Here is a 12,439-nt window from a genome sequence, read left to right as displayed (position 1 = left end):
CAGGCTCCAAAGCCACAGAGAAACCCTGTCTCAAAAAACCAAAAAAAAAAAAAAAAAAAAAAAAAAGTAAGATTCAGAAAAGAAAATCATGTGTATAAATATAATCTAATGTAAAAATAACTTTAAAATTAAACCCTGTTCTTATATATATAGAATATATTCTTCTGTTTGTAGGTTCAGTCTCCTTTTTTTAATCTGAGCTAAAACCCAACTCCAGAAAACTTTGTAAACCCAGAGAGTGAGCTTCTGTCAGCCGCATTCCACTTTACTTAGTATAGATAGTTGGGTGGTTTAGGAGCGGCGTGCCCCTCCCCCTTACTTAGTGTATAGATGTTTGGGTGGTTTAGGAGCGGCGTGCCCCTCCCCCGTGGGTCTATGCGGTGCTCAGCTAGTAGCACTGTTTGAGTTGTTGTAAAACGGAAGTCATTGCTTGAGTATTTAGAGTGTGTCTTGCTGTGTCCCTTCTTTGTTGTCCACACAGATATGAGAGGCCTGGCTACACAAACCCCTGTCATGGCGTAATTGGTCACCATGCTTACCCCTATATGACAGACTGAATTCTCTAAAACTGAGGCAAAATAAATCATACCATTTAAAGTTGCTTTATTGGGTACTTGTTAACTAACAGCAACAACAAAATTTGTAAAATACAGAAGGTGCCAGCAAGAAGTGGGGTTGTTGCTGTGAAACACCGGGCCATGTGGTTTGCTGTGTCTCCTGGTAATATCAGAAGTTACACCAATGGCAGCCGAGGCATGCACTTAAGAACAGCAATAGATGGGGAAAGCCCAGGGGACTCAGCCCTACACAGAGAACTACAGGTAGCTAAGCTGTGGCAAGAGAGGGAGAAATAGTATTCCTCAGGGAAGAGTGCCCCAGCTGGTTATCCTGTATTTGTCAGTCCTACTTCCTGTCAGGTCTCGGCTACCTGGCCTGTTGTTGAGAGGCATCCCAGCCTTAAGCTTCCGTTCCTGTGGGGCAACCTGCTACCCATGTGTTCTCTACCATGAGTGACTGTTATTTTTTCAAACCACAAGTCAAACCAAATTCTTCTAAGGCATGAGATTACAAGTTGGAGAAAAGCAACTAATACCAATCTGGACGGTTGGTACAACCTGGTGTGCCAATGTGAACATGTCAGCAGTTCACTAATTGTACAACCGGGAAAAGGGCAGCTTAAGAAGTTGCACAGAAATTCTAGAATTCATTTAAACAAATTCTGTCTCTTTGGATTTCCTCTTATTTCTACCCATTCTTTTCTTCAAATAGTTTGTTCTGTTTCAGTACCCTCCATGTCCACCTCTAAGTCAGTTTGTGCTATTCTTCCAGAGGACCCTGCCACCCTATTGGTTCTCAGCTGTTCAGGTTAATTTTTCTGGGTTTGTGTAGTGCTCCATTGGTGATGTCTTCAGCGGTGGTTGACTTTTGTCTTTGAACATGTGGAAATTTAATTTATGGCTTGTGACCATTAGTAAGGATAGAATGAATCTTTACCTTCCACATGGATCGCAAATGGACCTCTTTTTCCAACCATTCTTATATTTTGTTTTATCCACACACATCCACTGATTCATTTTGTTTCAACTCTGCTTCTCCACCTTATTTTTAAAGTGGAATTTACTTTTGCTTCTTAAGGTACTTTTTTATGTTAGTTTATTGAAATTTGGTGAAATAAATTTTTAAAAGGTTGAGGGAGAAAACTTTAGTAAAAGAGAAACATACATAAGAAGGGATTACTTTTACAATTTATTAATTATAAAACTTGGAGACAAATGTAAGATTAGAACTGGAAACAATTACCACAGCCTGGATGCACCCGCCCCCAGCAACCATCCAGTTCCAAAAAGGCCCGTGCCATCTGCTGGCCCCACCTATTCTTGGGGGCCACTCTCTCTCTTCCTTCGTCCTCCAAGGACACTTTGATCCATTTCCGCCAGCTGAATGTGAACTCTGCTCTGGGGTCAAATGCCCTATTTAATTGCATAATGGACCACAACAATAACACGATTCCTTGAACATACATATACTACAGCATATCACATAAATGAGTGTAAAATGATATGTGAATGGGTATTTGAAACCATTCTTCAAAATTAAAGATAAATAATTGAAAAACCAAAGAGGTTGCATCATAAGACTTTTTTTTTGATTTTGTGAATTATATTTGCTTTGATGAATTAAGAAAACTATGTATACTTTTTATATTTATATGCACACATACATAACAAAAATTAATGTAAAAAAAGGCTACGAATTTAAAAAAGAGTAAGGCGGGTATATCGGAGGGTTTGGAGGGCATAAAGGAAAGGGGAATGATGTAATTATATTATAATCTCAAAAAATAGAAACAAAAACAAGTAGAAAGGAAAATCAAGGATATTTGTTTAAGCTTCTACAAAAATTCTGCAAGAAATTGTGGGGAGGGGCTAAACATCAAGAAGAAGATTGCTTCAGCTAGAATACCGATTCCTGTTTATCGTTCAACAGCTGTACAAACTGAAAAAGGCAGTATATGAATTATCTCGTGCAATCCACCTCCAGCCAGATGCAATCCAGTTATATATAATAAGGTACCGGCACAGAAATTGACTTCTCCTCGGGATAACTTGACATCCCACTGTTAATCTTCCACGATCCTCACCTTATGTCTCATCTCCAAACAGCGTCTACCTCTCAACTTTTATTTCTTGTTTTGGATTAAATGTTAAGATAACCATATCATTCCTGCTGCTGTACTCTTACACTAAAGTACAGTTTCTGAGAGCGAGGTTCTAGCCAACTTGCTATGTAGGTAGCACATATGCCCTCAGAACATTGGTTCTGTTTGTAGCCACGGTACTAAATAGAGCCCTCTGCCAAAACAGTGAAAAAAAAAATGACACTCAAAATTGTACTTTAAGTTTAGTAGAATTTGGTATAGAGACCTGATTTAAGATATTATTACCAAAACCATAATCTCTCAATATTAATAGGCCCGGGGAAATGCAATAAGACATATTTTCTGATAAAGATATGTTTTGTGTTTTAACAGTTAAACCCCATTTCAGAACTTATATAAATACTTCTTCCCATTCTGTTCTATGACCTTTAACTTTATTTAGTGTCACATTTTCGAAATTGTTTCTTTCATCAAAACTTGGTGTTAATTTGCCATTGTGAACTTTTAAAAACGGTTTAATTTTCCAGAAATGGTGGTGCGTGTCTTTAATCCAAGCACTTGGAGGCAAAGACAGAGAGGAAGAGAGAAAGGCAGAGAGAGCAACAGAGAGTCAGAGACAGAGAAGCAGAGAGTCAGAAAGGGGGGGGGCGGTGCAGAGAGAGATGCAGAGAAGGGGCAGAGAGGCAGAGAGGCAGAGAAAGAGAGCAGGGAGAGAGAAAGGCAGAGAGAGGTAGGATCCCTCTGAGTTCGAGGCCAGCTTAGTCTGTATAGCAAGTTCCAGGACAGCCAGCACTACAAAGAGAGTCCCTGTCTCAAAATGCCAAAAGTCAAAAACAAGCAAACAACTCTATAATTAAAAAAAATGTTTTTATGTATACTTATATAAATGGGTTAATGAATGTTTTATAATTATAAAATGTAAGTAACATTATTAACTTTTCTTTTGGATACTTATTTTGATGGATGAGTGCTTAACACTGAGCAGGACATTTATTTCACCCCACTAAGGCTCGGGGGTTATCATGGAAGAGCTGGGTGGAAAGGCTTTAAGATCAGGAGAAGAGGAGAAGGACTGTGGCAATGCTGTCTTTTGGCCATGGCCCAGCCACTTCAGTCAGAGCCTCACTGCAGCTGTGGTGACCTGCAATGACCCACACAAGACTAGGCAATCTACAGTCAGTCGTGATCCAAAGGGGTGTAGGAGAGCCCAATTTTACCCTGTTGAACTAAATTGGCTACTGATGGATTCTGGGGGAAAGCAATAATTTGTTTCAGTATGGTATACCCAAGTGAGGAGCCCATGTTTCAGTGAGTTTTAAAACCATGGTCATATGGAAGATGCTGGCTAAACTCAATGAGTCTTAAAACAGCAACAGCAAAGCAGAGAAAGATTGAGTGCGAGACAGGGGCATTAGAAAGAAGGGGTGGTAAAATAGGGGTGGAGGGAGATGAGAAAAGTGTGGGGTTATAGTTATCAGAATGTGTTTTATACGTGTATGACACTGCCAAAGAACGAATCCAATAAAAGTTTTTAGAGCCCACAGAATAATTACCTTTTCTCTGCTTGCAATATTCTGTCATTTCTTTCAGGGGACAGTACCTTCTAATGATGAAGTGTTATGATCTTGCAAAGTTCACTATTTATCAAGTAGCAGAAATGAACAAAGGTAAATGCAACTAATTCAAAATAAAAATGTTAAAGAAACATTTCTCCATTTTTTTTACTACTGGTAATACCTATATATTAATTGACAGCGTGAAGAATTCACTTGAAAGACAAAGTGTTTGAAACTTTAGTCCTTGATTTTACATAATCAACTCACATAGTGATTCAAGGTCTGGAGAACTTTAGGAAAACACTCACTATATGATATATCAGGCTTATAATTTTACATTTTTGGTTTGTAATTATAATAACTTTTTCATATGGTAATAGGAGGTTTTGGTATGGTGTTGTTTGTCATTTTATGTTGCAAAAATAATATGATACTATGTGACTCCCTCAAAATAATTATATTCTAAGCCCTTGCAACCCAGCAGCGGTCCTGATAAGCTCTGTTTTGCTTTCAGGTCTCATTGAGCTGACACCAATACAGCAAGCACTCATTTACTCATTTTGTGAAAACCATGAAAAGGCTATTAGCATCTTGGAGGGAGTCACAGTCAATAGACCAGAGATCTCCACTTTTGCACTCTTGGCAAAAGCCCAAATGAGGGCTAAGAAAATCAAGGTAAATAAAATCTACTGATTAATGTTTATTAAACTTAGTAATGAATTCACATGTTATACTTAGAGTTGACATTTAAATACTTTTAGAAAATAAAATGATTGTGTTTATTTATGAACTACTAATTTATCCTAGTAACGGTATCTGTATTTATTAGGTTATATATTGACTTTCTAGTAATTAATTAGTTGGAGATAGAGATGGAGAACCAGAGAGATAAAGATAGAAATAGAGAGAAAGATAGGCAGATAGACAGAGATAGAGACATAGAGATAGAACTTGAGCTAGATAGAGATAGAGAGACAGAGATGGAGATACAAGGAAGATTCTGTATGTTGCCCTGTGGTTTGGGCCTAGGGAACTGTGCGAGTCCTCTAGGGCCATAGAGTGATCAACAGCCACCAGAAAGTCAATGCTCTCAGCCCTGGAGGGAAGCGGATGGGTTTCTCTAGGAACAAAAGAGAGTCAGAAAGCTATTTCTCCCAGTCAAGGGTTCAGGGCACTCAACTGATATCATGTTTGCCACTCTGTAGAACCCAAATAGAGTTCCTAAATGAGCCTTGGAATTTTCTAACCTGTGAACTTTTAGCTTATCCAATCAGAGGCAATGTTCTATTAACTCTATTGTCTCAATATCTCTCAGGTCCTCTTTTTTTTTTTTTTGTTATTTCATGGTCATTTTCTTGGTTTGAAACAAGTGCTAAAATCTTCCAAGCTTTTATCCACAACACACACAGAGTGCTTGTTTCAGGACATCAATATGATGTCTCCATAAACCTCCACTCCAAGATTTCCCTGAGAAGATGTGGTAAAGTAGCCAAGAAGGGTCAAATGGGCAAAGCAAGAGAAAGTGAAGATGTGCTTGTTTTCACTGAAGTGAGATGGAAGACTGGAATGTGCTCAAGTCCTTATGAACTCAGGGACACAGTGGCAGGCTAGATGTCTAAAGCAGACAGGAAATGGGGAAGAAGGAAATGGGGCCAAGGGTCAACCTCAGAAAAGAAGATAGAAAGCGTTCATTGACAGGAGAGAAAAGGGTGAACTATTGAAATGTTTGAAATATTGGTATACGGAATAATATAAAGGAAGGACACAGAAGATAATTCATTTTTCCAATGGGAAGGACATGTGCTGAGGATGGAAGATTGGATGTTGAGGTGGCTTGTGAGCGTGGATGAAATACTGAAGAGGAGCCAAGTTAAATCCCATGACTTCTTTAACAGTTTACTACACTTTAGAAAGTAGAATAATAATAGCAAATGTGTTTAAACTTGATATTCATGTTTAGATTTATATGATGGTTTATTAAGTAATAAATGACATCTGGAAAATTAAACTTCTTTTTCATTAATGGGTTTCAACTATTTTTATTAGGTGTATATGGGTAACTTTTGATGAAACTTGTTATTCTACAACTAATTGAAATCCCATTAACAGTAAAACTGACAAATTGTATCAGGTATCATCAATACTTCTGTTGCTTTCTAAATTCCCGACATGTCACTCAGGCTAATTATTAGTAAATGCTCTACACGTTTAAGTCTGATGTTAGAATTTACAAGTTCTAGGTATAAAAACCAATGTATGTAAGCCTGCTTCAGACCTGGCGTGTAGGGTGTCTCCTGGGGGGAGAACTTGCTGGGTTCATTCTCTGGAACCCAGAGTTTTTCAGTTGACATTTGCGACTGCATCAGATCTGTGTGCATTTGTATGACATGAGAGCTGAGCTGCAGTGGGCTCTGAGTTCTCTTTACTGTTAAGGTTGTGAACATGCCCTTCATCTCTTACCTCTGTTCTTACTCTTATAGGAAGCCGTGAGAATATTTAAGAAGGCTTTGGAAATGTTTTCAAGGTCTGACAAAGGACCGAATGCCACTGCTGTTTTAGCAGAATGTCTGTATAACCTGGGTCTTTGTTACACGGAAGAAGGCAACCTACAAATGGTATCTGTGTGCTTAGATTTATTTACTAATTTATTTACTAATTTATTAAACTGTAAGAAGTTGAATTAAGTATTTTAATGTGCTGCAGACTAAATGGATAATGATTAGAGCATTCTTTGAGTGTCCTTATTGATAACTGAAGAATCTAAATCAGATTGAAATGGACTAATATGACTCAATACACTGGAAATTGTGGTGCCCTTTTATCCTGAAACTGAACAACTCTCCTTCTGCTGCAGTTCTTTGACCATAAAGGAGAATATTAATTGCTGCTGTCTGTGGTTTTTTTGAATTGATGAAATCCAAAGAATAGTGATTGACATTAAACATGGATTATGTAGATATTTATCATGATCCACTGGAAATAATAGAATCGTTAATTTTAAATTTGACTTATTTCTAAGTCTTATACTTGGTTGTTCCAGAAGATTCTTTGGGAGAATGCATTTTCAATATCCCCTCCCCCAAAAACCCTCAAGTGAAGCTTTTCAATAAGAGTTCCATACTTTTTTATTCTTCTGAATCCATGCAGTCCTGTGACTAAGTGGTGTGTGCTTCAATATAATCTTCTAGGCTTTCGACTCTTTTACAAAAGCTGTGAAAGCAAACCCTGACTTGGCAGAAGCCTTTTATCATCGGGGACTCTGTAAAGTAAAACTCAACAAGGACAACTCAATCCTGGACTTTAATCGGGCCATTACCCTCAACCCCAAACATTACCAGGTATTCAAATAAATGGCGTCAGTGATTTGGAGAAGATGTTAGTATTGGTGAAACCATTAAATAATTTATGTATGATTGATAAAAAAAAGCAGTTCTCTCTCTCTCTTTGTGTGTCTTTTTTCCCCTTCTCTCTTCCTCCCTCACCTCTTCCTCCTTTTCCACCTCTCCACCCTTTTTTGAGACAGCATCTTCTGGAGCACAGAATGGCCTTGAACTCACCACGTAGTATAGAATAACCTTGAACTCTTGATATTTCTACCTCTGCCTCTCAAGTTTGGAGATTACAGATGTGTGTTGTTATCATATCCGACACCAGTTAATTATATTTTAACAACCCACCTTTTTGTATTTCTTTCTGCGACAGAATTATTACTTTTAACATAGATATTACATTTGTAAAAATATTTTGAGAATTGTTACATATGTAAATATTTCAAATACATTAATTTATTTGCTAATAATTTTAACTTATATGCTGTAATTTTATTACTTTCTTGCTTACATATCAATGGATTTTAAGGACAACAAAAAATTTAGTAGATGAAATTTGAGTTAGTTCTTGATTCTAAATTAAATTTGAGTTGATAATTAATAGCAACTGTCCTAGACAAATAATGTTGGTGTAGTTATGTAGGGCGATGTCTTTTTTTCACAGGAGACTCTTACTAAAGGAAATGGGGTGAAGAATTATGGTGTATACCATTTGTTTTTCAATAGTTTAGGGGAAAATGGGGAAAGCAAACATAGTAGGCTACACACTAATGATTACTGAATCCAAATAGTAGCCATAAGTATGATCCCTGTAAAATTATTTCAGTTATTCCGTATGGTTAAATTTTTAATGAAAAGAAATGGGAAAATTATATCTTAATATTGTCTTTAGTACAAAGCATATATTTGTTTGAAGTTCTATATATTCTGGTCGAACGGAAGCTTTTACTCAAACATCTATCTCTGCTTTTGTTCTTTTCTGACAAGGCATATTTAAGCCGAGTGGCCTATTATGGTTTGAAGGGCAGATACTCCAAAGCAATCCTCAATTGTAATGAAGCCATCAGACTTTATCCTGAGAGTGTGCATGCCTACATCTGCAGGGGAGTTCTGAAGTACTACAACAGAGTAAGCCATTCCTGCCAGGTTTACTGAGTTTAGAGTTGAGGCTTCTCTGCTTGTTAACTGGGCGCTCACTCCCCGCATTTCCTCAGCTATATGGCATGATACTTAATCTTTGAATATATGATGCATAATATTCCACCATAGTTTATATTTAATTACTTGATTGTTAGATATTTGGAATGTTTTTATATTTCACTATTCATTTTAAATAATGCATTTATATGTGATGAGAATAAAGTCATTGCTTGAGTGTCCTACATGGAAATCCCTGGGTAAAATGTTGTGATATCTGATGCTACATAAAATGATTATTCCTCCCTGATTACATTCTTGACTTTTCTTCATTACTATATCATATGGAATACTCTGCTTTAGTACCTTAAAGCAAAGGTGAGAACTTGCATTATGTACCGATTCCCTGAAAATTACTGTGTTCAGAAATGATGACATAAGGTATCAGAGGAGAATGGAAGGGGGTGAGAGGGTGAATGTGTGTAGACAATGTTGTGACTGTGTGATGTGACAGAATGGCTGGCGGAAGTAAGTCAAACCTTTGGTGCTCACCAGGGGACTGTGGCTTGCTGTGCTCACCAGGGGACTGTGACTTGCTGTGCTCACCAGGGGACTGTGGCTTGCTGTGCTCACCAGGGGACTGTGACTTACTGTGCTCACCAGGGGACTGTGGCTTGCTGTGCTCACCAGGGGACTGTGGCTTGCTGTGCTCACCAGGGGACTGTGGCTTGCTGTGCTCACCAGGGGACTGTGACTTACTGTGCTCACCAGGGGACTGTGACTTACTGGCCTTTTTTTACAGTCAGCACCACTTTCTCCAAGCCATATAGCAACACTGGTGTAATACTTGATTAAATTATTTTTTTTTTTGAGATTTCATTTTAAATTTATGAGTGTTTGCCTGCATAGGTATTTGTGCACTATATGTGTGCAGGGCCCGTGGAGACCAGAAGAGAGTGCTGGATCTCCTGGAACTGTGGTTACAGACAGTTATGAATTGTGGGTGCTGGGAATTGAACCTGCGTCCTTTGGAATAGCAGCCCAGTGCTCTTCACTGTTAAGCCATCCCTCTAGCTCATAATTGCTTAAATTTAAGTTACTGACATCCTTAATTTTATTTGTAAGTGAAAAAAAAACTGTAAGAATCCCTACCAGGATCTTCCTAGTGAACAATGTGAAAGACTAGCTACACTAGTTAATTTTAAAGATGATATATAGAATCTTATAGGAATGGTTCAAATACTGATAGGATCATGTGTTCATTTTGTGATTGAACTTGTCTATTATGATTTATCCTTCTCTTTCTTTCTCCTTGTAGAGTTACAAACTAGCTATTACAGATTTAACTACAGCTGTCAACATGGACAAGAACAGTTACACAGCATTTTATAATAGAGCACTGTGTTACACCAAGATAAAGGAACATGAGATGGTAAGTAACCATTTTAGTAAATGAGAGATTTAAAGCATTTGAGAAGCAATGTGCATACAATGGCTTTTTGACTTAAACAAGCAATCAATAAAGAATATTTCATAAGCAACATATTAAAGCATTTGTAAACATACTTAAAACACCTGTATTTTCTTCTTATCTCTGCTTTTCTCTTGGAAAATAATTCCTATGGAAATACACACATAAAACTTGAGAAACCACAGAGAATCATTTCAAAATAATATTGATTTCTCTCCCAGTGCTAAATTATCTCGTGTAGTTTTAGAACTGTCAATTTGTTTTTATAATGCCTATACAAATATTTAAGTGGCTATATAAATTAAGATAATTACATGAGTATAATTTGAGTAAATGTTTTACTGATATACTGCTTTACAAAATTTTATAGAAGTGATCACTAGCAATGCTGTTTTACAACGTGGACCCAAGCTAGAGCAATTCATGGAGGTGTTTGTTATAGAATTCCGAGCCTGTACATGCAGTGAAGAGTGTAGAGACATGTGTTCCACCTGCAGAGACTGTTGACAGGGACTTGCCCACGTGTTGTAAAGGTTGCTGCAGCAACCGTATTTCTCTGTCAAACTCTTTTATATTTTCTCATCTTGCTCCGAGTGCCTCATCCTTTGTCAGTGTGGTTGATTTCAGTGAGAATCAGCTCAGCGTGATCACCCACCTGCAGGTCCTTTGTATTCTGCTCCTCGCTCTTACTTCTTCTCTGTGTCTACTGATCTCTCCCTCCTTCCTCGTTTCTGACCCTTCCATAGCAGCAGCGTGTTCTTTTAGAAGACTCAACATTCCCACAGTTCCCGGTGGACACACTCCTCAGTCTGTAAGACTCAGCTAAGCCACTTACTGCTGCTAGAGATTTGGAAGTCACAAGGAAGACAAAGGTTGAGAAACCTCTGTCCAACAGAACGCAACATTCCTGACAGGTATCCCAGCAAGTTTGTGGACAAATGAATAATTTTCAACGAAGCAATTGCTAAAGGAGGTAGCTAAAGGATCATTTAGCAGGGACCTAAAAAGCAGGTGTCTTTGAGGTCTTTTCCTTACATCCCCATCAGCCTGAAAGGAAGCTCGCACCAAATTCAACGAACTGGGCAAGGAAGGAACTCCCACGTGTTATCTCAGTCGTGTGGAAAAGCCAATTCTTGGTTAATGAAGAACATGCAAGCCAATCTGAATAAATGAGACCAAAATAGAGTTGCAAAATAGTGATGATTGTCCAGGCCCCAGACCCCCAGAGCATTTCATCTGCTCATTTTACAGACAGGGAAAATGAAGAAGGGAGAGGCCCCAGAACTTATCCAAGTCCCACAGGGAGTCAGAAACCCACGCTGGCATTCAGGCATTTGTTTCTGGGTTCACAGTTTCTCGGGAGCTTTTTAGGGCCATCTGACTCTGGGCTGGATAGTGTGTCATTGCCAAGTGTCAACACCTCCCCTTGGCCCACCTTCCCCTGCTCTGCAGCATTCCTTCCCTCACTGGGCTGGCATGCGCAAGCATTCTTTATAGATAGAGTTTCCTAAAATCTAAGCATGGTGAATTTTTTTTTTTGTTTGAAATTTTTATAACTCAGAAGTAGTCACTGTTTGACATTTTCAAGCACAAATGCTTAAACAATAGCAAAAGCAAAAATATGTATGATTGAAATACAAAGCTGAAGAAGTATAATGAAATTTAACCAACTAAAATCTCTACAGACAGTTTTCTCTTTTTTTTTTTTTTTAAATTTGCTGTCTTTTACCCCCTCTGAGAAGTTACAAAAGTATTTTCAGGTTCTCGTGTCCCTAAACAAGGATTTGGGATGCTGCACATGTAGATTGGAGAAGGAAAAGAATGGGTTTATTAAGGGGATTAAAGACACTACTAAGCCTGGCAGTGGGTCAAGGCTAGAGAAAGGCCTAACGCAGTGGATTGGAGGAGCAGTACTGTGCACACATTTTTTTTTTTCTTTTAAAATGCTCTGCTATGGCTGGGCGATGGTGGCGTGCGCCTTTAATCCCAGCACTCGGGAGGCAGAGGCAGGCGGATCTCTGTGAGTTCGAGACCAGCCTGGTCTACAGAGCTAGTTCCAGGACAGGCTCCAAAGCCACAGAGAAACCCTGTCTCAAAAAAACAACCACCCCCCCTCCCCCCCAAAAAAATGCTCTGCTATGTTGGCCTTGGGAACGTGTGATAAGGGATTTCTAGACTGGTTTCATTCTTTATTTTTGTTATCATTTTTGAAATTGTATGAGTTTTGCCTTCATGTATATCTATGCACCATGTGCATGCGGTACCCACAGAGACCAGGAGAGCTGGA

General features: G+C 38.5%; 1 protein-coding gene across 1 annotated transcript in view; it reads left to right on the top strand.

Moving 5' to 3' along the window:
* Nucleotides 1-12,439, top strand: part of Ttc6 (tetratricopeptide repeat domain 6) — a 136,407-nt gene that overhangs the window by 104,526 nt on the left and 19,442 nt on the right. The window contains exons 18-24 of the mRNA XM_041658498.1: nt 2,488-2,570; nt 4,250-4,326; nt 4,730-4,890; nt 6,696-6,830; nt 7,404-7,553; nt 8,532-8,672; nt 10,000-10,113. Coding sequence (XP_041514432.1) covers nt 2,488-2,570; nt 4,250-4,326; nt 4,730-4,890; nt 6,696-6,830; nt 7,404-7,553; nt 8,532-8,672; nt 10,000-10,113 — 861 coding nt within the window. The remainder of the gene's footprint in view (nt 1-2,487; nt 2,571-4,249; nt 4,327-4,729; nt 4,891-6,695; nt 6,831-7,403; nt 7,554-8,531; nt 8,673-9,999; nt 10,114-12,439) is intronic.

The sequence above is a fragment of the Microtus oregoni genome, unplaced genomic scaffold (genome assembly GCF_018167655.1).
Source record: "Microtus oregoni isolate MIOR12 unplaced genomic scaffold, Mior012 000009F_ref0000495, whole genome shotgun sequence".
In the NCBI taxonomy this organism is placed as follows: Eukaryota; Metazoa; Chordata; class Mammalia; order Rodentia; family Cricetidae; genus Microtus; species Microtus oregoni.
The sequence above is the reverse complement of the archived record's forward strand: the minus strand, read 5'-3'. Positions and strand labels throughout refer to the sequence as shown.